This window comes from Crocuta crocuta, unplaced genomic scaffold, assembly GCF_008692635.1.
Source record: "Crocuta crocuta isolate KB4526 unplaced genomic scaffold, BGI_CrCroc_1.0 scaffold197, whole genome shotgun sequence".
Taxonomy (NCBI): Eukaryota; Metazoa; Chordata; class Mammalia; order Carnivora; family Hyaenidae; genus Crocuta; species Crocuta crocuta.
Genome location: NW_027532002.1, coordinates 4,108,933 through 4,131,873, shown reverse-complemented (window position 1 = coordinate 4,131,873; position 22,941 = coordinate 4,108,933). Strand labels below are relative to the sequence as shown.

General features: G+C 38.1%; 1 protein-coding gene and 1 pseudogene across 2 annotated transcripts in view; one reads left to right on the top strand and one right to left on the bottom strand.

Moving 5' to 3' along the window:
* Positions 1–2,773: 2,773 nt before the first annotated feature.
* Positions 2,774–22,941, top strand: part of BBS9 (Bardet-Biedl syndrome 9) — a 450,363-nt gene continuing 430,195 nt past the window's right edge. Inside the window, exons 1-2 of one of the 2 annotated variants that reach the window (XM_077775407.1) lie at positions 2,774–3,245; positions 19,366–19,486. In XM_077775407.1, coding sequence (XP_077631533.1) covers positions 19,375–19,486 — 112 coding nt within the window. In that variant the 5' untranslated portion in view covers positions 2,774–3,245; positions 19,366–19,374. The remainder of the gene's footprint in view (positions 3,246–19,365; positions 19,487–22,941) is intronic. The other variant, XM_077775408.1, reaches the window with a different exon arrangement.
* LOC144240932 (NADH dehydrogenase [ubiquinone] 1 beta subcomplex subunit 10 pseudogene) lies at positions 2,955–10,590 on the bottom strand (annotated as a pseudogene).

The window sequence follows — 22,941 nt, the reverse complement described above, 5'->3', positions numbered from 1 at the left end:
AGAAAACAGAAAAGAACAGAAAGAAATATCAGAGCGTGTCACGCATAAATAAGCTAGGTATTATCTTTGCAAATTAATTTTGCCCAATGAGTGAAGGCAAAAAATAACTGAGCAATTAGCTCAATAAATAATTGGCCTTGATGACTGGCATAGTTCTCTATGTCTCTAACATGTATGAGTTTTAAAAAAGAACATCTGCTCGGTGGACAGTTCTGCTTTGGGTTGGCTTGATAGATCCCAGCTCTGCTGGACTTGGTTGGTCCAAGATGACATCACTCATGTGTCTAGTGGGGCTGTGGAAATGACCCGACAACATGTTTCTCATCATTCAGCAGACTTCTACAGGTCATTCACAGAGAAGTGGTGGCTGTATTTCCAAGAGAAGCATGAGAAGGAGAAGCGCTTTTTGAGGTTTTGCTTGCATATTTACTAATGTCTCACTGACCAAAGCAAGTCAAATTCAGATTTAAGGATAGAGATGCCAATTCATGTTGTAAAGAAGTGTGCAAAGATGGAAAAAAATTACAGCTATTTTTGTAACCTATCATACTCATTAAGAGGAATTATGGCACCAGCTGTTGAAAATAAACTTTTCATGCTACAAATGATAAATTACCTTAGCTTTCTCAGCAAATAGCATTCTTCATATTATCCCATGCTATCACTGAAATAGGTTGAATTTGGATATCACAAGCCTTCAGAAGCTTTTCCTGTCACAGGGAATATGTATTTTTTAAAAAATTAAGCAGTTACATGGGGGCACATGGGTGGCTCAGTCAGTTAAGTGTCTGACTCTTGATTTCTGCTCAGGTCATGATCCCACAGTTTGCAGGATTGAGCCCTGAGTTGGGTTCTGCACTGACAGCGTGGAGCCTGCTTGGGATTCTGTCTCTCTTTCTCTCTGCCCCTCCCCTGCCCATACTTGCACTCTTTCTCTCTCTAAAAATAAATAAACATTTAAAAAATTAGGCAGTTACATATCCTAGCAGGCTGAAATATAAATTAGTAACTCAAGATAATTTTGATTTAATTATTTTCATACAGTATTTTATTCTATTATTTAAAAACGTTTATTTTGGGCTACCTGGGTGGCTCAGTTGGCTAAGTGTCTGACTCTTGGTTTTGGGTCTGGTCATGACCTCACGGTTTCGTGGGTTTGAGCCCCCCATTGGGCTCTGTGCTGGCAGCCTGGAGCTTGCTTGGGATTCTCTCTCTACCTCTCTCTCTGCCCCTTCCCCACCCACTGTCTTTGTCTCTCTCAAATAAATCTTAAAAAACAAAACAAAACTTTTATCTAATTACAAAGGTAATGCATGCCATTGAATGAGTAGTGGAAAACAATGAACATACAAAGGAAAAATCAATTCCTAAGTCCATTGTGTAGCCACAGTAAGGATTTTTGTGAAAGTCCTTCCAATATTTTCCCTTTATTTTTCTTTACAAAATACAAATGGCATACATCTTTTACATTTTTTTCCTCACATTATGAACACTTCAAGTCAAATGTTTCAATAATTTGAATTTTAATGGTGGAATAGAAGGTCATCATAGTTTGCCTATGCCCCTATTATGTCAATCCAGTAATTTCCATTTTTATTAAAAAAATTTTTTTAAAAAATAGGCTCTGCGCCTGATGTGGGGTTTGAACTCACTCATGATCAAGAGTCAGATGTTTAACCAGCTGAGCCAGCCAGGTGACCCCCGTTTATTTTTTTTATAACCAATGTTGTGCTGGTTTAATAATATCAAAGTATTAAAAAATGAATGATCTTGATGATTTTCATGAAATTATTTTATTTTTAAGAACTGTAATAATTTAGAATTATATTTTCTAGTCGGAAGGCGAATTATGGCGAAGGGCAGGATATTTAAAGCCCAAGATAAAATCTAATGAAAAAAACAAGAACAGAAGTTTTAAGGTTGGTGACTTTTAGAGAATTATACCTATCGTGATTTTGAAAGCAAAGATAAAACATTTTAAGAAACTGGCATTATTATTATGTTCAATTGTAAGGTTAAACATTTATATACCTGTATGCCAGGTAATCCGCTCCAGGGAACAGGCTACAGAGAAGAGCTCATGTGATCAGGAGATACGTACAAACAACCTCATAGTAGCACTGCTTCTACTAGGAAAAAATAAACACCTGGAAATTGTTTAAAGGGCTCCATCACTTTGACGATCTTGATCTTTAGCTCCGTCCTCCTCTTCAGGGTGAATATGTATTGGGCCAGCACCACCCCAACCACCAGGGCACACACACTGGCACTCGCTCCTTTGGCCATTCTCGCCACCGCCGCTATGTTCAAGGATTGGGCCTCTTGCGCCTCAGGGCGGGAAAAGTACCGGCCCCTAGAGGCTCGGCAGCGCGTGCCCGCGGAAAAGCCCTGATAACTCCGCCCCATCTGCGGGAGCTTCGCCCCTAGGAAAGCCCCACCCCCAAGCGCTGACGCGAGACTGGAAGGCGTTGAGGGGGTGTGGCCTGCGTCCTCAGCGGAGTCGGAAGGCGGGTCTTCCTCCTCTCCTATGTCTGAGGAGCCGTCAAAAGACGGAAAAGGGAATGGTATTCATTATCTCTCTGCTAATGAGGACCAGCAAGTGGTTCACTCCAGCCCCATCCAGTAGAAATCTGATTCCAGCCACGACCCACGCAGAAAAACGCTTCCGCCTTCCACCCTCCTCAGCCACTCTGGACTACAGCCCCCAGAAGGCATCGGAGCTGAACCATCTGACTTGCGCAGTGGCGTTCGTTGTAAAGTGCTATGACAACAGGGCGAAGATGGCTTGGAGTTAGGGAGGAGTGGGGAGGTGTCCCTTCCGCCGTTGCTGTCCTTTATCCGCTGCATCCCACTGAGTGCCTCCCTCACCATTTCCTCCTCTTTGTGAGAAGCAGGACTTGCCGTTGTTCTGGCCTGCCTGGTCTCTTCCAAGGGATTGATGCCGTTTCCCTTGCTTATCTCTGGGGTTGACACAGAAGGGATGCGGGTTTACTCCTTGTGAGTGTCACTCCAACTCTGTGGAGCTGGTGGTGCTGCCTGGTGAGGCTCCACGTCTCCGCCTGGGACGTGGAACAGGTTGGAGCAGGGGAACGACAGGGAAGAGTGAAGCGAGGGGTTGCTTTTCTCTGCACCCTCCGTTCTTGGTCTCGTCTTTCCAGCCCTGGGACCCTGGCGGGCGTTCTTACAGGGAGATCTGCAGAGAGTTCCAGGAAAGGTGGAGCAGGACCCACCTGATTCGGCGTCAGGTAAGAGTATGTCTGGAATTAAACACTGGGAGAGTGAATGCCCTTCCTGTGTTTCGTTTTGTGGGCAAGATTGATCCCTGATGCCATGTAATGGTTTTGGGGATATTGGATGATAGGTTTCTAAAGAAGGATGTTTGCTTTAAAAATAAGACAAAGCGCAGGTACAACACAATGTGTGTGAGATTTATTAACATTTAAGAGAAAAGGTGATACGAAATTTTAAAGATTCCGTTCAGGAATGTCACGAATGGCACGTGGTGCACAAGCAGCCTCCTCCCCTGGCACTTCAACAGGTCTTAGGAGCAAATGGTCGCAGTCCTCAGCCTATGACTGAAGTAGAATGCATGCACTAATACCCTTTAATTCTTTTTGCAATAGGATTATTGCTGCTTCTTCTCTCTGTATTGCAGACCACAGCAGTTTAGATGACCTGAGCTGATTTTTATCAGCATCTCCTTTCCCCAGTCCAGTCCTGCAATTGACTTGAATTTCCTGGAGATATTCATAGTTTGTTGTTGTTGTTGTTGTTTTCCATCTCACTTTTACTTTAAACATGAAACCATATCACGCGCACACACAGCTTGAAGACGCTAGGGGGAAAACTATGGGTCTTCACTGAAGTCTGCCAGCATTTAGAGTGGGATAGATTTTCTAACTTGTAAGAATTATGTAAACAGAATAATTGCTGAGATTTGTGTGTGTGTGTGTGTGTGAATAGACTGAACCCTTATTTAAAAGAATTCAAAAAGCTTTTCATTTTGCAAATAATTTATAAGTTATTTGTTAGAGTTCAAGGAATTTTTCATTGTGTGTAGTTGTGTGTAATTGCTCTTGAGTTACAACTACACACTTGTGTTTATGGTACAATTTCCTGATGGAAACATTCATTGAAGAAGAAAAAGTCCAATATCAATAGTATATAGTAGTATTTATTTATTAAATTTTAAAAATTTTTTATTTATTTTTGAGAGAGAGAGAGACAGAGTGTGAACAAGGGAGGGACAGAGAGAGAGGGAGACACAGAATCTGAAGCAGGCTCCAGGCTCTGAGCTGGCAGCACAGAGCCTGTTGAGGAGCCTGCACTCGTGAACTGTGAGATCATGACCTGAGGCAAAAGTCGGATGCTGAACCAACTGAATCNATCCATTCATCTGTTGATGGACACTTAGGCTCTTTCCATGTTTTAGCTATTGTGGAGAGTGCTGCTATGAACATTTTGATGTATGTATCAAGTCTAATCCCTCAGAATAAAGACTTTCAAATATTTCTCAAAAATTATTGAAACACATGAAGTTATTATAAAACATCCCTGCCAATTAACATTTCAGTGAAAGTTTACTGTCAGTGTTTTGAATATCCCGTTTAAATATTCAGGCCAGAGGTTCAGACTGGCATTTGTAACTTTGTCTTGCTCAGGATACATTCCATCACCACCACCACCACCACCACCACCACTTCTACTATTACTACTACTAAGTTACTAGTGACATTTATGACATTTATTGAGTTCATCCTGTGGGTTGGGCATTGGGTAAGCAGTTACATGTGTTAGGTCATTTTATTTTTCTATACTGCAGAACAATTGGGGAGGACTTGTCTAAGGTTACTGTGCTAAAGTGTGAAAGCAAAAAGGGAACCCAAATCTGTCTAATTCTCTTTCCTTGCTCTTTTGTCTTGTGTCTTTTATTGAAAATTCCAACACTGATCCCTTATAATGTTGTCTTCAAAAGCAGCATTCTTCAAATTCTATATATACTTGTCATCTTTCTTTCTTTCTTTTTTTTTTTTTTTAAATGTTTTATTTATTTCTAGGAGAGAGAGACAGTGTGAGCAGGGGAGGGTCAGAGAGAGAGGGAGTCACAGAGTGAAACAGGCTCCAGGCTCTGAGCTGGCAGTCAGCATAGAGCCCGACACGGGGCTCGAACCCACACACCGCGAGATCATGACCTAAGCGAAAGTCGGACACTTAACCGACTAAGCCACCCAGGCACCCCTCTTGTCATCTTTCTTGCACTGGATGCCCTGATTCCTACTTTCCAAAATTTGAGGCAGCACTAGGATGACCTGGAGAAAGCAAAACTCCAAATATGAACAACAATAGCGTCAGTGAACTGCTTCCTAATTCCAGGATCTGCCTTCTAATCCACATATTCTTTCCACAGGATTCTTGAGGTTATCATTGTTGCAGTGATTCTTCTAGTCATCCTTCCTTATTGTAGGGCTAGGCCAGTGGGGTGTGAAAACATCCCTATCTTAAAGGAAAACTAAACCTGAGTAAATCTGGTGTGGAAGATAACATATATAAGTAGATATTAAAAATTTAAGAAAGTGTTGAGTGATAAATATGGAAAAGTATTTCTGGAATTTAGGGGATAAAGAGATTATCTTCTATTTATTATTCTTTTTTAAAAAAAGTTAAATGTTTTATTATTTGTTTTTGAGAGAGAGAAAGACAGAGTGCAATCAGAGGAGGGGCAGAGAGAGAGGGAGACACAGAATCCAAAGCAGGCTCTAGGCTCTGAGCTGTCAGCACAGAGCCTGTTGCAGGGCTTGAACTCATTAACTGGGAGATCATGACCTGAGCCACCCAGGCTCCCCTTCTATTTATTATTCTAATAAGACATAAGAAATCAATCTTCTGGGGCACCTGGGTGGCTCAGTCCGTTAAGCATCTGACTTTGGCTCAGGTCATGGTCTCATAGTTCGTGGGTTCGAGCCCTGCATTGGGTACTGTGCTGGCAGCTCACCTGGAGCCTGCTTCAGATTCTGTGGCTCCCTCTCTCTCTGCCCCTCCTCTGCTCATGCTCTGTCTCTCTCTGTCTCAAAAATAAATAAACTATAAAAAAGAGAGAATTTCTTGTGGCTCTTTGTGGGTATGGACCTTCAAATTATTGGATTTAGTCATCCTTTAAAAATTTAATTAGGTAGGGTGCCTGGGTGGCTCAGTCAGTTAAACATCGGACTTCAGCTAAGGTCATGATCTTGGGGTCCATGAGTTTGAGCCCTGCGTCAGGCTCTGTGGTGACAGCTCAGCCCTCACTCAGCCCTTGGAGTCTGTTTTGGATTCTGTGTCTCCTATTTCTCTACCCGTCTCCTGCTCGTACTCTGTCTCTCTCTCTCTCTCGAAAATAAACATTAAACATATTAAAAATTTAATTAGGTGTATGAAATGCTTTCCTGCAGTTTGAACTTGTAGTGATTAGAATTAATATTTACAGAGTATAGCTTTTTGGTCTTTGTGGCATAGTGGCACTTGTTAAGGGTTCTGGAATAGACAGAATGGTTTTGGATGCTACTTGTACTACTTACTAGTTGTGACCACTTGGGGAGGTTTTTTAATCTCTCCGTACTTGAGTAATAGTATCTACCTTCCGTTTTGAAGATTAAAACAGAATACTTGCAAAGCACTTAGAACAGTGCCTGGGACTTAGTAAATGATTAGTAAATGTTAGCTATTCATTTCTAGGGAGAAGGGATAATAGCCATTGAAAATCTTTGGTTTTTATTTTTCATTTACTTAAAAAAAAAAAAACAAAACCACTGAGGAGCTGGAAATCAACATTGCATGAATAGGGGATAAAATGCAAATCATTGTTTCCTATTTTTATTCAAGACAGTTAACTAACCCAAATAAAAAATCAATTTATATATATTTAATTTTTTGTCATTCAGAATACTTATTGTTTTTGTAATAGAAAATCCAGGTTTCACCAGTGAAAAATGTCCCTTGTTTCTTAGTTTCCTTCTTCCTAACCTGCCAGGAACTGACCTTCCCTGCCCACTACTTGCCTTTATATCTTAAAAGTCAAGGCCTGTATCTTTTTGAATTNTTCATTTAAGTCTTTATTTCTGGTTAATTTTTCTTTTTCTTTTTTTTTTTGAAGTTTATTTATTTATTTTGCAAGAGAGAGTGTGAGTTTGAGTGGGGTAGGGAGAAATAGAGAATTACAAGCAGGCTCTCCACTGTCAGACTTGGGGGGCTAAAACTGTGAGATCATGACCTGATCAAAAATCAAGAGTTGGACGCCTCAGCAGCTGACACCCAGGCACCCTTATAGTTAATTTTTCTTTCTCTTAATGGTGTGGGATGTCCTTCGAGGAGAAATGGTAGGATTTATTTTGCTAACCTTCTGAATTTAATTTGCTCTCCTTTCGTTCTGTTGGAGTGGTAAACAGGGCCAAAATACAGGAGTATCCCACTTTTAAAAAATGCAAAACTTTATTATTTTTTATTATGTGATATTTTAAACATAAAAGCATAAAGAATAATAAAACCACTCCTCATATGTCTATCACTGTTTATTCTTTTAAAAAATAATAGCTTTCATGCAATATGATTTATATAACGTACAATTCACCCATATAATTTGTACAACTAAATGTAGTTTTTGTATATTTTACTTTGTATATTTAAGATATGTGCAACCATCACTTGCACTGCAGTCAATTTTAGAATATTTTTATCACTTCAAAAAGAAAACCTGCACTCTTTACCTACAAGTCTTCTGTCCTTTATTTCCCACCAGAATTTATTTTCTTTCTGTATGGATTTGACTCTTCTGTACATTTTATTTGTCTACCTATTTATTTGTTTGCTTATTTACTTATTTTTAGTTGAAGTGATATTTTCCATATATCTTACATAAATGGAATCATAAAAAATGCTGGTCTTTAGTGACTGGCTTTTTTCTCTTGCATAATATTTTCAAGTTGTAGCATATATCAGCACTACTTTTTTATTGCTGAAGAATATTCCATTTTATGGATATGCCAACTTTGTGTTTATATATTCATTAGTTGATAGACATTTGGATCATTTCTACTTTTTGGATACTATGAATAATACTACTATAAACGTGAATGTATAAATTTTTATGTGGACATATACTTTCATTTCTCTTGCAACCTTGGACTGTAATTGCTGGATCATGTGATTACTCTATGTGTAAGTGTTTGAGGAGCTGCCAGATGACTTTCCAAAGTGGTTGTACCATTTTATATTCCATTTTAAACAGCATTGTATGAGGGCTTTGATTTCTCCGAGTCTTTGCCCAAACTTGTTTCTGACTTTGATTCTAGCCATCATTGTGGGTACAGAGTGGTGTCTCATTGTTGTTTTAATATGCATTTCCCTGGTGGCTAATGACACTGAGCATCTTTTCTTGTGTTTGTTGGCCATTTGTATATCTGAGTTTGAGAAATATATATTCATATCCTTTGCCCATTTTTACATTGGATTTCTATTTTTTTATTATTGAGTCATAAAGAGTTCTTTGTGTGTTACAGATATGTGTCTTTATCAGAGACATGATTTACATTTTCTCTTGTTCTATGGGTCATCTTTTCACTTTCTTATTAGTGTTCTTTGAAGTAAAAAGTTTTAACTTTTGGTGAAGTCCCTTTACTTTTTCTTTTGTTACTTATGCTTTTGGTGTCAAATTTAAGATTCTGTCACAATATATGATATCATGAAGATTTAGTCTTAAGTTTTCTTCCTAGAAGTCTTCTCAGAGTTTTTAAGAAATTTATAGTTTTAGCTATGTATCAGCATACATAAAGGTCTTTGATCCATTTTGAATTAAAATTTTTATATGGTTTGATATAAAGGTCTAACTTCATTCTTTTGCATGTCACTATCCAATAATAACCATTTGTTGCAATTTCTCATTGAATGGTCTTAGCATTCTTGTTGAAAATTAGTTTTCCATAGATGTGTAAGTTTGTTTCTGGATTCTCCTTCTTTTCCATTTATTTATATGTCTATTTTTATGCCAGTACTTACTGTCCTGATAATTATTGCTTTGTAGTTAGGTTTTGAAATGGAGAAATCCTCCAACTTTGTTCTTCTTTTTGAAGATTGCTTTGGCTATTCTGAGTTGCTGGCAACTCTATATGAATTTCATAATAAGATTGTCAGTTTGTACAAAGAAGCCCTATGGGAATCTGATAAAGATTGAAATGAATCTGTAGATCAATTTGGGAAGTATTGCTATCTTAATGTTATGACTTTAGATCCATGAACATGGGATATTTTCCTGTTTATTTAGATCTCTTTTAGTTCTTTCAACTACGTTTTATAATTTTCAAGGTATATGTTTTACACTTCCTTTGTTAAATTTATTCCTACGTTTTTTATTCTTTTTGGATGCTACTATAAATGCAATTGATTTTTGTATATTAATATTATTGTATCTTTCAACCTCACTTAACTTGTTTATTAGCTCTCATAGTTTTTTACTGAATTTCTTAGGATTTTCTGTACACCAGATCATGTCATTTGAGAGTAAAGATAGCTTTACTTCTTTCTTTCCAATCTTGGAGCCTTTTAGTTCTTTTTCTTACCTAATTGCCTGACCTAAAATCTTTGGCACAATGTTGTTTTTTGTTTTTGTTAGTAGTGCCTTTTGTTGATTTCTCTTACAAGTTTAGTAGTAGCTGGATTTGAAGGGAGATGGGGCCAGTGAGATGAATTAGATTAAAGCTCATCAGTGTGTCAAGGTTGGGGGCCGAAGTGGACACCAGAAATAAGTTTCTGTACTCTTTATTTATTTTTTTATGTTTATTTACTTTTATTTTATATTTGAGACACACACAGAGAGAGAGAGAGAGAGAGAGAAAGCGAGCATGAGTGGGGAAAGGGCAGAGAGAGAGGGTGACATGGAATCTAAAGTAGGCTCCAGGCTCTGAGCTGTTGGCACAGAGCCTGACATGGGGCTCCAACTCACAGACAGTAAGATCATGACCTGAGCTGAGCCACCCAGGCACCCCTGTTACTCTTTATTTTAGTAATAGTTGTGTGAAGGGCCTTAAGGAGCTGCCAGAGGCTGCAGTGGCCTTTAGCGGCTTTTCTCTCTGTTAGCATCTGCTGCTTCTGTTTTCCAGGCACTTCCTGGTGGAATAATGGGCCCCCAGATTGTGATAGTGGTGCTGGTAGGCCTTCACCACCTGGCTGAACTGCTCCAGCTCCTTGAGACGGTTCTGCCTGTAGCTCTCACCTTCTCTCTGCTGACAGGCCTTCAGCCTTTCCTGGATAATGTTGGCGATTTCTTGATCAACTTTACAGTCTCTTCTCCATTGCATTTCTGCTTCAGACGTGCACAAGACATTCTTTTCCTGGCACTCAGTGATGTCTGGCACATGGCTGAACTCCTGGTGGTAGTAGTAATACCTGTTCTTTACATGCTGCCACTCTATAAACTCTTTTCTCAGGTCACAGGCTGGTCCATGAGGAGGTCGAAGGACTTCGTCAAATATGTTATAGGGTTGGGCATTGAGGTCTGCAGTGAGGGCACCAGTGTGTGGTCTGGGGCTCTGGGTACATGTTCTTGTCTCACTTGTCCAGCATGGCATGGCAGTGGTGCGTGGGGGCCTCCCATCTCTGACACGCAAGCCTCCCCTCCGCCTGGGTCCCCCCACCTAGTTTGGCATGGTGCAGCAGCTCCTTCAGTTCAGTGTTAATAAAAGTGGTGAATATGGTCATCCTAGTCTGTGTTTGGCCTTAGGAAGAAAGCATTTAGTCGTTCGTCCTTAAGTATGATATAAGCCATAGGTTTTGCACAGATGTCCTTTATCAGTTTGAGGAAGTTCTCTTTTATTCCTGGTGTTTTTTTTAGTGCAAGAGTGTTGGATTTTATTTTGTCAGATGCTTTTTTTTTTTTTTCTGAATTGAGATGGTAACATGGTTTTTAATTTTTGTTTTGTTGATATGGTGTACTGTTATAATTCATTTTTGGATGTTAGACTAACCTTGCATTCTTGGACTAAGTTTCACTTGGTCATGGTGTATAGTTCTTTTATATGTTGTTTGATTCATTTTGCTAGTATTTTGGTGAGGATTTTTGCATCTATATTCATTAGAGATATTGGTCTGTAGTTTTCTTGTGTTTGCTTTCTTTTGGTATTGATGTAACACCATTCTTTTTTTAAAAAAATTTTTAAATGTTTATTTGTTTTTGAGACACAGAGAGACAGAGTGCAAGTAGGGGAGGGGAGACACAGAATCCGAAACAGGCTCCAGGCTCTGAACTGTCAGCATAGAACCCGATGTGGGGCTTGAACCCACAAACTCTGAGATCATGATCTGAGCTGAAGTCAGACGCTTAACCGACTGAGCCACCCAGGAGCCCCAACACCAGTCTTATAGAATGAGTGGAGAAGTATTCCTTCCTCTTTTACTTTTTGGAGTAGTTTGTGAAGAATTGTTATTTGTGTTGGGTAGAATTCGCTGTCTGGGCCTAGTTTGTGGTTAGTTTTTTGATTAGTAATCCAGTCTCTTTACTTATTATAGGTCTATTTAGATTTTCTATTTCATTTTTAGTTAGCAACAGGTAGCTGGAAACAAGACACATAATGCTGATGTCTTGCTCCTCCAGGGAATGTAGTTCTCTGACTAGGAGCTGTGGGGAGAGGGTGCCTTATTCTTGGCTGTACCAGTCTGGAGTGACGTTTCTATCTTGTTGTAAGCTAGGAGTGAGGAGAGAAGGAGTGAGGAGAGAAGGAGTGAGTCTTGGTTTCTTAAATGCTGCAGACTCTTAATTTTCTTACTGAGTTTTAGTAGATTTTTTTATGCTTATTTTCTGTATACTCTTAGGATAGTATCCAGAGACTTTAAATGGTTGTTTAAAAAAATAATTTTCACCCATTTCGCTGGGGAGTGGGTCCATGGAGCTTCTCACATGTCATTCCAAAAGTGGAATCTTCTGAAACTTTAAATTGCATAGCATAATGGCTATGTGAGATACACTTATATTATCAAAAGATTTGGTCAGAGTTCTGTTAGATATCAACGTACTCTAGGGTTTGTACAGCTGTTTAGGAGTAAGTTAAAAGTTATTATTTTCACACTAATTAGGAACACAACTGCTATGTGCAAAGATAATTTTTTTGTATGTACATTTTATTTGAGCCATAGGATTAAGCTTTTTGTAGATAAACAGGGATGTTCAGTAATCTTAAATCCTTCAGGCTTGCTGTGAAATCCATCTTTGAAGCCAAAGCGGAAAGGAGCTCCTTTTTAAAATCTATTGTCCTTCAGCCTAAGTTGTCATTTTAGAATTCATCAATTTTTACAAAAGGAAATTCATGGTACTCCAACTTCATACAGTGTGTGGTTTCTTAATTTCTTAGGAATGGGCAGCACCCCTTTCTTTGCTTCTGTCTTTAAAATCAGAGAGAGGCATTTGGGAAACACATACTGGCTACTGACATCAGCTCAAATTGTTGGTTTTCTTATTATTTATTAACTTTATGTAGATGTAAATCCTTATGGTTCAACATACATTATTGTCCACAATGTACATGATCCTCCCTGGGACATGGAAGAACCAGTATGTAGGATTTTGTTGTAATGGAATTTATGCAATTCTGCTATGCACGATCTTATGTTTTGCCCTGGTAGGCAAGTCATTTGGTCTGAAATAATTAAACAGCTGTGTTTCTGTGAGGAAGAGCTGTTTGTTGGACCTGTGTTTAAAATCAGCACCCTTTGCGCCTCTTAAGAATTACAACAAAGCAAACCAAAATAATCCCTCTACTGACTCATGCTTTTCCATTTTTTTTCTTGATATTAAATTGCAGTCAGTGGCAGCCTATAAAGACAAGGATCTAGAGACCAGGAGAGGGTATGCAGAAGCAAGTTTCTGCTATTAGCTGTGTGATTTAGCTAAGGGAATCATATAACTAACCTTTCTGGGCCTCTCCTACAGAAGGAGAGGACCAGCTGATTACTAAGTACCTTCTAGTTGTTAATGCCCTGTGGCTTGAAAAATAAGTCCTTTTTCTCACTTTGGAAAGGTAACTTGTGGCACAGGTCCCAGGAAAAATGAAGTGGAAAAGTAGAGCCCTGCTATAGGAAAACATCTACTTTGGCTATCAGATATCAGTTCAACTGGTGGGTGCTTTTTATACTTTAAGGTGCATGTGAATCACCTGGGGATTTTGTTTGACGTGAGGCTGAGATTTTGCATCACAAGCTCTGGGGTAATACTGATGCTGGTCCAGGGGCTACTTTGGGTAGCAAAGAGCTAAACAGTGTAGAAAAGGAGGGCTTTCAGCAGCTAGTGAAGTAAAGGGTGACTAAGGAGAAACTGAGAGCAGGAGAAACAGAAACTAAATGTTGCCTGTGTTGTTTTGTTAGTAAGAATAGATCTTAAATTCTGTGATAAAAATCCTTGAAAAATTAGTGTTTGATGTAGAACATTTCCATTTACAGACAATGTTGGAGAATTAATTTTTCATATTGGAGGTTTTTTTTTTCATTTTTATTTTAGCAAGCTGAAAAAACTTGTTCATTAACTAAGGTTTTTTTAGGTCATTTTCACATAATAGCTATTTTTACCAGAAGCAGTCATGTTTATATTCAAACAGCTATGCCTTTTGTGGTCACTTATCTAAGCACTTTGATTGATTTTTTTTTTAATATATCATTTAATAGCATTGACAGAAAAAACTCTTCTCTATGACCATTACTTAGGTCTTTAATCTGTTCTATAGAAAACCCGTGAGGTTTTCTCTTCTTCATGCATGAGGTGAAGGTGACCCTTTTGGATGTTGAACATATAGATCTTCCCTTCCTATTTTCTCTCCTTAAGACTCCTTTGAACTGACTGATGCTGAATGTGTGCAAAGGATCTCACCTTGTTGGTTAGCCTGTTCATTTCTGGTTTTGGCTATGTCTCCAAATGGAAATTGTGCCTCCAAGTCTTTATTCTTTATGATCTATCAACAGCATTTCATATAGCTGGCCAGTCTCTTTTTCTAGATACACGTTTTTTCATGTCCTTACAGATGGCTCACTCCTGATTTTCCTTTGGAGGCCCCTATTCATTTTTTTGGCCATCTCTTCTTTTGTTTTCCTGGTCTCTACCCCAAAGCCCGGTTTTTGTACCTTGGAAGCTTGTGTCTGATTTCCTCCCAACTCCTCCATACCCTTGCCCTGTGCACCTTTTCCCTTTTCTGATTATACTTTGTATTCTTTCACTGTAATAAGTCATAGCCATGATGATAACCATATGATGAGTGCTGTGAGTCCTCCAAGTGAGTCTTTGAGTGGTACTAAATTTGGGTGATACTCTGCTCTGGGCTGCAAGAGAATGATGTATCTTTATATTGGCAGTCTAATGATATGGTATATTACAACTTTCCATATATATCTGGAGTATATAATGAGAATATGTGGCACTTATTAAGTACTGTTACTTCCCTCTCAAATAAAAAAAATCTAATAAAAGTATAATAAAGTGTTTATTACATTTTTTTGTATGCTTGCTGCCAGATTTGCAGTTTAGTCATTTGGCAATTTGTATGGTTATATAATGCCATTAGTAATAACGAGTGATGCAGATGTTTTTCAGAAACTCTCCCACATATGTTAAAACTCATTTTAAGTTTATTTACCTGCTATGTATTTTTCCCTTCACTTCCATCAACACCTTGCCTTTATCTGACTAATTTCGTTTTTAGTGTAAAGAGAGGCCTTGGATGAGGTTTTCTTTCTTTCTTTCTTTCTTTCTCTCTTTCTTTCTTTCTTTCTTTCTTTCTTTCTTTCTTCTTTCTTTCTTTCTTTCTTTCTTTCTTTCCCTGTTGTTTGTTTCCCTAAACTGGTCATTGAAATAATATTATACTCACATAGAAGTTGCAAAAGTAGTGATTTCCTAATAATAGCAGAACAATTATCAAATTACTAAACTGACGTCTATACAATGCTATGACTAAACTATAAGTCTTCTTTAGATTTACTAGGTTTTACATTACATACACTTTTCTTTTTAGAATATGCCTCAAAGAAATTAAAATTTATCCCATGAAACCACCACCAAAATCAGGGTACAGAACTTTTCCATCATCCCAAAGAAATCCCCTTCTACTAGTCTGTTAAAGTCACACCTTCCCTTAACCCTGGCAACCACTGATCTGTTTTCCATCAGTTTAATCTTGTCATTTTGAAAATGTTATAGAAATGGAATTATTTAATATGCGATATTTTGGGATTATGTATTTTAAAGACTTTTTATTTGTTTTATTTCTTTTATTTTAGAGAGATAGAGTGTGAGCATAAACAGGGGGAGAGGCAGAGAGACAGGGAGAGAGAGAATCTTAAGCAGGCTCCATGCCTAATGTCAAGCTCTATGCGAGGCTTAATCTTGTGACCCTGAGATCATGACCTGAGTTGAAATCAAGAGTCAGACACTTAACCAACTGAGCCACTCAGGCACCCCTAGGATTGGGTGTTTTTTTTTTTTTTTCCACACAGCATAATGCTCTTGAGATCCATCCAAGTTGTTATTACTTCATTTAAAAAAATTGCTGAGTTTTATTCCATAGTAAGGACATACCATAGTTCATTTGTTCACACATAGAAGGACATTTGTTTCTTTTCTTCAGTGTAGGTTTAAAAAATATCATAAAAAGGGTAAAAACCATAGCAATTGCTAATGTTTATTGAGTACTTATATGTGCCAAGTATTGTGCTAATAAAAGCATGTTCTTTTTTTCAAACTAAGTTTTTATTTATTTTTTATTTTGAATTGTGAGAAAATATAACATAAAATTACCATCTTAACCATTAAAATATTTTTAAAGTTTATTTTATTTATTTTTGAGAGAAAGAGAGAGGAAGAGAGAGAGAATCCCAAGGAGGCTCTGCACTGCCAGCACAGAGCCTGATGTGGGGTTGGAACCCACAAATCGCGAGATCATAGCCTGAGCCAAAATCAAGAGTCAGGTGTTTAATCAACTGAGCCACCCAGGTGCCCTACTGTCTTAACCTTTTTATTTTATTTTTTTATTTTTATTAAAAAATTTTAAAACCAATTTTTAAAAAGTTTATTTATTTTGAGAGTATGTGAGCAGAGGAGGGCATAGAGGGAGGGAGAGAGAGAGAATCCCAAGCAGGTTCTGTGCTGTTAGTGCAGAGCCTGGTGTGGGGTTTGAACTCACAAACCTTGAGATCATGATCTGAGCCAAAACCAAGAGTCAGATGCTTAACTGACCAAGCCACCCAGGTACCCCATTTTTAAGTGTACATTTTTAAGTGTACAGTTCAGTAGTGTTAAGTACATTCACATTTTTGTGTAACCAGTCTCCAAAACTTTTCACCTTGTAAAACTGAATCTCGATACCAGTCAAACTAAAGCTCCCCGCTTCTCTCTCATCCCAACCGTGGCAGCCACCATTCTACCCTTTATGAATTTGACTACCCTTGGTACCTCATATAAGTGGAATCATGCAGTATTTGTCCTTTTTACTGGTTTATTTCACTTAACATAATGTTCTCAAGGTTCATTCATGTTGCATATGTCGGAATTTCCCTCCTTTTTAAGACTGATAATACTCCATTGTATGTATATACTACATTTTGTTTATCCACTCATCCACTGATAGACAATCCAACTTGGGCTGCCTCTACCTTTTAGATGTTGTGAATAATGCTGCTATGAACATAAGGGTGCAAATGTCTCTTTGAACTCCTGATTTCATTTCCTTTGGATATATACCCAGAAGTAGAATGAGTGGATCATATGGTAATTTCTATTTTTAATTTTTTGAGGAACCACCATACAGTTTCTGTAGTGGTTGCACTATTTCAGGTTTTCACCACCAGTGCACAAGAGTTCCAGTCACTTCACGTCCTTGCCAACACTTGTTACTTTCTGTTTTGGGTTTTTTTTTTTTTTTGGGTAGTAGCTGTCCTAATGGGTGTGAGGTGGTATTTCATTATGTTTTTGATTTGCATTTCCCTCGATTAGTGATGTTGAACATTGTTTCACATGCTTTTTGACCATTTGTAAATCATCTTGGGTTAAATGTCTATTCAAGTCCTTTGACCATTAAAACAATTTTTGTTGATATTTTTGAGTTCTTTATGTATTATGTATACTAATCATAATTAGATACATAATTTGCAAATATTTTCTTCCATTTCATAGGTTGCCTCTACTGCGTTCTTATTTATTCCTCTTTAGGGAAGTTGAAGTATGCAGAGTTTTGGTAGCTTTTAGTAACCCGCCCCTGGTTTCTTGGTTTGTATGGAATGTAGACCCAAATTCACACTGACCACCTCCTGAATTTTTCGCCACTGCATGATTCTCAGCTAATTTCTTGGCCAACTTAATGAAAGCTAGTAGTCTTGCTTTCTATGATTAGCCTATGTGGAAGGCCTACTTTAAGAAGCAGATTGGTTTACATTTTCTATTTTTTATCTTTAATTAAAAAAGTTTTTTTTAAAAATATTTTTATTTATTTCTAGGAGAGAGAGATAGCGTGAGCATGGGAGGGTCAGAGAGAGAGGGAGATACAGACTCTGAAACAGGCTCCAGGCTCTGAGCTGGCTGTCAGCACAGAGCCCGACGTGGGGCTCGAACCCACGAACTGTGAGATCATGACCTAAGCGAAAGTCGGACACTTAACCGACTAAGCCACCCAGGCGCCCCAATTTTTAAAAAATTTGAATGCTTATTCTAGAGACATAGAGTGGGAGAGAGGGAGGCACAGATTGAGAGAGAGAGAGAGGGAGAGGGCGAGGGGGAGAGAGAGAGAGAGAGAGAGAGAGAATCTGAGGCAGGCTCCATGCTCCAAGCTGTTAGCACAGAACCTGATGCGGGTCTTGAACCCATGTACCATGAGATCATGACCTGAGCTGAAGTCAGATGCCTAACTGACTGAGCCACCCAGGTGCCCCTGATTTACATTTTTCCAATGTATAGTTGATCCTCGTTATTTTCAGATTCCGTATTTGTGAGTTTACCTGTTTGCTAAAGTTTATTCGTAATAATAAATTTTACAATTCACAGTGATTCTTTGCCTTTTTGTTTCACCTCTTATACTATAAATAAGTGTCCTTTTTTGTGGCCTACTTAGTGCTATATTTTCCACATCTCTGTGGTTTGGATTTGTTTTATTTATTTGTTTTGCTTTTGTTGTTTAAAATGGTCCCCAAATGTAATGCTGAAGTGCTGTGTAATGTTTCTAAGTGCAAGAAAGCTGCTGTGTACCTTATAGAGAAAATATATGCACAGATAAGCTTCTTTCAAATATGAGTTATAGTGTTGCTGTTGAGTTGAATGTTAATGAATCAACTATATATTAAGTAAAGTATTTTTAAACAGAGAAACACAAAACAAAGTTATATATTGATTGGTTGATGAAAAAAAGTTGTGACTAGAGACTCACAGGAGCCTCTCTATTTCCCCTAGAGGCAGTAGTTCAATCTTTACTCAATGTTTGCTGTGACCTTATAGAATGGAATGTCTTGATGAATAAGGAACATTGACTGCATTTCCTATTATTTAAATCAGGGAAGCATGAAGGAAAGGCTCATTTATGTTGGATAAATGAACTTTCATAGAATCCCAGGGTATGTGATGTTTGTGTTGTAATTTGAGGTCCAGTGGGCATTCACATTCACCATATCAGTAACTCAGTGGTAGATGTTGCTGGTATAGCCTTATTCTAGATGAGGAATCAAAGCAGAGGGAAAATTTATGGGTTGCCTGAATCACAGGTGGTTAATGGTATACTGGGATAAATGCACCTTTACCTGGTTTTCCTGGTTCTTTTTTGGTGTGAATTTTCTTCTTCCATTTTGCCTTTCTACAATTATAATGGGGAAAGAGTGTGAATGCTTTTTGAGTACTTGTAATATACTAGTTCCAGTATTAGCCATTTGATACATTTGATTTTATTTGCTTTTCTCAGCAACTCATTGTGGCATGAGATGATGCAGTCTTTTCAGTGACCAAACTGAAGGAAGATTAGATATTTTGCTAAGGAATTATGTATTACCTAGTGCTATTAAAATTTGAATCTTGATCCTCCAAAGAATTTTTTTCTTACTTTGTGTCTTTGTCTACTAAATGTCCCAGAATAGAGAATTGGCCCAACATACATGAATAATTTTTCAGACTGACTCTCCACTGGCATTGAAAAATATCTGATTATGTTTCCAGCCATTTGGATTTATGGTTTCACATAATGTCTGCAAAATACAAAACTTAAAGTTAGATTCAGAAATGTTTTTCTTAACATTGTCCATGTTTAATTTGCTATGCCTGAAGAAATAATTAATTCATAATTCATGGTGTGAAGTAGATATTTACTATAAATAAATGCTTTCTTTTTATAGTGAACGAAAATGTCTTTATTTAAAGCCCGTGATTGGTGGTCTACTGTTCTGGGAGAAAAAGAAGAATTTGATCAAGGCTGTTTGTGTTTGGCTGACGTTGACAATACTGGAAATGGACAAGGTAAGCAATTTATAACCATGCACTTGGAGCAAAGCTTTACAGAAATAAAATAAAAATGACTTCCTTTTTAAGAATGTACTTTATAGAACATAAGTGAACTGTAAAATTATGCCCTAATTTTGAAGGTAGTTTTCCTTATAAGTAATACTTAGGTAGCAGGCTAGTAAAGATAGTTTTTACTTCTGTTTTGCCCTTTGGTTTTTGCTTGTTTGTTTGTTTTTTGTTTTGTTTTGTGTTGATTCTGTCATATTATTTGGAAGTAGAGCCACTAAAATATTTTTATTTATCTATTTTTAAAGTTTATTTATTTGTCTTGAGAGAGAGGGAAAGGAGGCAGAGGAGCAAAAAAGGGGAGAGAGAGAATCCCAAGCAGGCTCCATGCTGTCAGCACAGAAGACAAACATGGGGTTTAATTCCACGAACTATGAGATTATGAACTGAGCCAGAATCAAGAGTGAGACACTTAATGGACTGAACCACCAGGTGCCCCAAAATATTTTAAATTTTGAAACTTTTTAGAAATTGTTTTTAAGGGAAATTATATTTCTTTTTTTTTTTAATGTTTATTTATTTTTGAGAGATGGAGACAGAGCACAAGTTGGGGAGGGGCAGAGAGAGACACACACACAGAATCTGAAGCAGGCTCCAGGCTCTGAGCTCTAGAGCCCGATGTAGGGCTCAGTCTTACAAACCACAAGATCATGACCTGAGTGTAAGTTGGAGATCCAATCGACTGAGCCATCCAGGTGCCTCAGAAAATTATATTTTCTAAAAACTGAATCTTAAAGCCATTTATACCAGAGTGGAAAAATTATTCTAGCTCTATTGGTTGGTAGAAAAAATAATTAAATCATTGCTTTCATTTTCATATTATGATACTGGAAATAGCATTCTATCTTATTCTTATATTGATTTGCTCCTCTTTGCATCTTCATATTTTTTTAAGTAGTCTTTAAAACATTTCAGGTCTATGTCATTGCTATTTGGAAATTGTATTATTATTATTATTATTTTTAGAGAGGGAGTGGAGCATGAGCTGAGGAGAGGGGCAGAGGGAGAGAGAATCTTAAGCAGGCTCCATGCTATGTGGAGCCTGCTATGGGGCTTGATCCCATAACCACCAGATCATGGCCTGAGCCTAAATTAAGAGTCGGATGCTCAATTGATTGAGCCAGCCAGGTGCCCCTGTTTTAATGATTATAGTCATGAGCTTTTCTTCTCTTTTTTGTAATCCAGATAGTCATTGGCCTCTTAAAAAGCAAACTTATAATCATTCTTTTGTTCAGTGTTTATAAATATTGTCCCCTTACATTTTTCTTTATTTCTCTATCCTATAACAAAAACAATAGAATCTTGGGGACAAAGTGAAAGGAGAAAAACATTTTTTTAAATTTACATTTTAGTTAGCATACAGTGCAATATTTGTTTCAGGAGTAGAATTCAGTGATTCATCACTTATATACAATACCCAGTGCTCTTCCCCAAAAGTGCCTTCTTTAATACCCACCACCCATCTAAGCTGTCTCCCACCTCCCTCCCTCCACTAATCCTCAGTTTGTTCTCTATTGTTAAGAGTCTTTTGTGGTTTGTTTCCCTCTCTCCTCCTTTTTTCCCATGACAGAAGAAAATTACATTGGCAAAGAAGAATGGGAGGTACTAAGCTGTACTGAGGATCCAAATTATTTTCTAAGGAAAATCTGGGCCCTGCCCTTCCACTGATAGGCGATGGGAAAGTCTTCTACTCAGAGGGTGTCCTGAGAGTTTCCTCAAACATTATGAATCTTATTTCCTGCCTGTTTGTTAAAACTTATGATTCCCTTGTTATTTGGCAGCATAGAATGCTCAGACTACCAAAATAGATGCCAAAGAGAACAATTTCAAACTCATTTATGCCCAAACTATCTGAAGCTCAACCTTGTTGGAAACTATCCTGATTGATTGTCTGAATAGGCTACTGTTCACTCATCATTTCTTTTAGAGCTGTTCACTGGAGTGCCACCAGTGGGTTACCAGTTACTAGTTTGCTTTCTCCCAGTTCGTGGCCAGCTGTGAGAAGCTTCCTCTGTTTTCCCAAGGATATTATACAAAAATAATTTCCTGTGTGTGCCCCATAAATTAAAAAAAATTCCCGATCATTATTTCTCAAAGCTTGGACCACCAGCATCATCATATTCTGGGGGTGATTATTATATATGAAGATTTTCTCTCAGATATATAAAATCCTATAAAGTCATGTTTCCTGGAGGGAGGTGGATTACAGGGAGGTAGTAGGTATCTGCATTTTTGACAACTCCAATGTTGAATGGTGGCACACTACAGTTGAATAATTGTTGTTGATCTCATGGAGTGGAAGGTAAATGAGAGCGGTTTGGGATATGCTGTGTTTGAGAAAGGAATGTCTTGTAGGCAGAATAGAGGTAGTGATTTGGAAGTGAGCCATATGCTGATTGTATTTGAAGCCCTGGGAATGGGGGAAGGAACATTAGGACCATAATCTTTAGCATACAAGCATTAAATGGGAGGTTTGGGAAGGGTAGATAGTAATAGATTCTGGGAGAGGCAGGCAGAGAGGAAGGAGAACAATTTGGGCTCGTACCTGGGAGGCAAGGTTTAGTGACATGAAGACTGAACTTTCCATGCCATTTAATAGCAAGTAGTTCATTAGTGTTCTTGGTGAGGGCGGATGAGTGGGCACAATGGTAACAAAATCTAGATTTGTAGTAAGAGGAGTGGGAGGTAGGGAAGACTGAGTGTTTATGGGTCTTTAAAGAAACTTAACTGTGAAGGGAAGAAGGGAAGATGATAACTGGGGGCAACACTGGGTAAAGAGAAGTGGGAAAAATTCAGTGTATAGCATAGTGGATATAATAGAGCAGGGATGGGGCACCTGGCTGGCTCTATAGGTGGAGCGTGTGACCCTTAATCTGGGGATTGTAGGTTTGAGCTCCACACTGAGTGTACAGATTACTTAAAAATAAAATCTTAAAAAAAATAGAGCAGGGATTCAGAGAAGATAGTCAGAGATGAGATCAGGTGTGCAGATGGAGGAGTTATCCTTAAACACATGTGAGCACTTTTTTTTCACTGTGACAGAAGGCAAGAGGGTAAGAATGGATACAGATGAAGAGAAATTTGCAGGTCAGGTTGGGAAGTTGAAACAGTAATGACCCCTACTTTCTTTGGAGTGATCAAAGAGTGAAAAGACGGTATTAGGGATCTTTAAATCATTTTAGGCAAAGCCAACTTGATACATAGAAGGATTCTTTACCAATCTTGAGATCCCAGTTGAAATAGGACACCATGCATTTAAAGTGGCATGTACTTCCTGTTTTTCTTAATTCAAGATGCCAACTCATGAGAGAGGTAGTGAGAGTGGGGTGAGAAGGAGACTGAGTGGGCCAGTTTGGTTTCATGCCAACTTGTGGCCTAGAGGGAGAGTTTACTACAGGAATCCT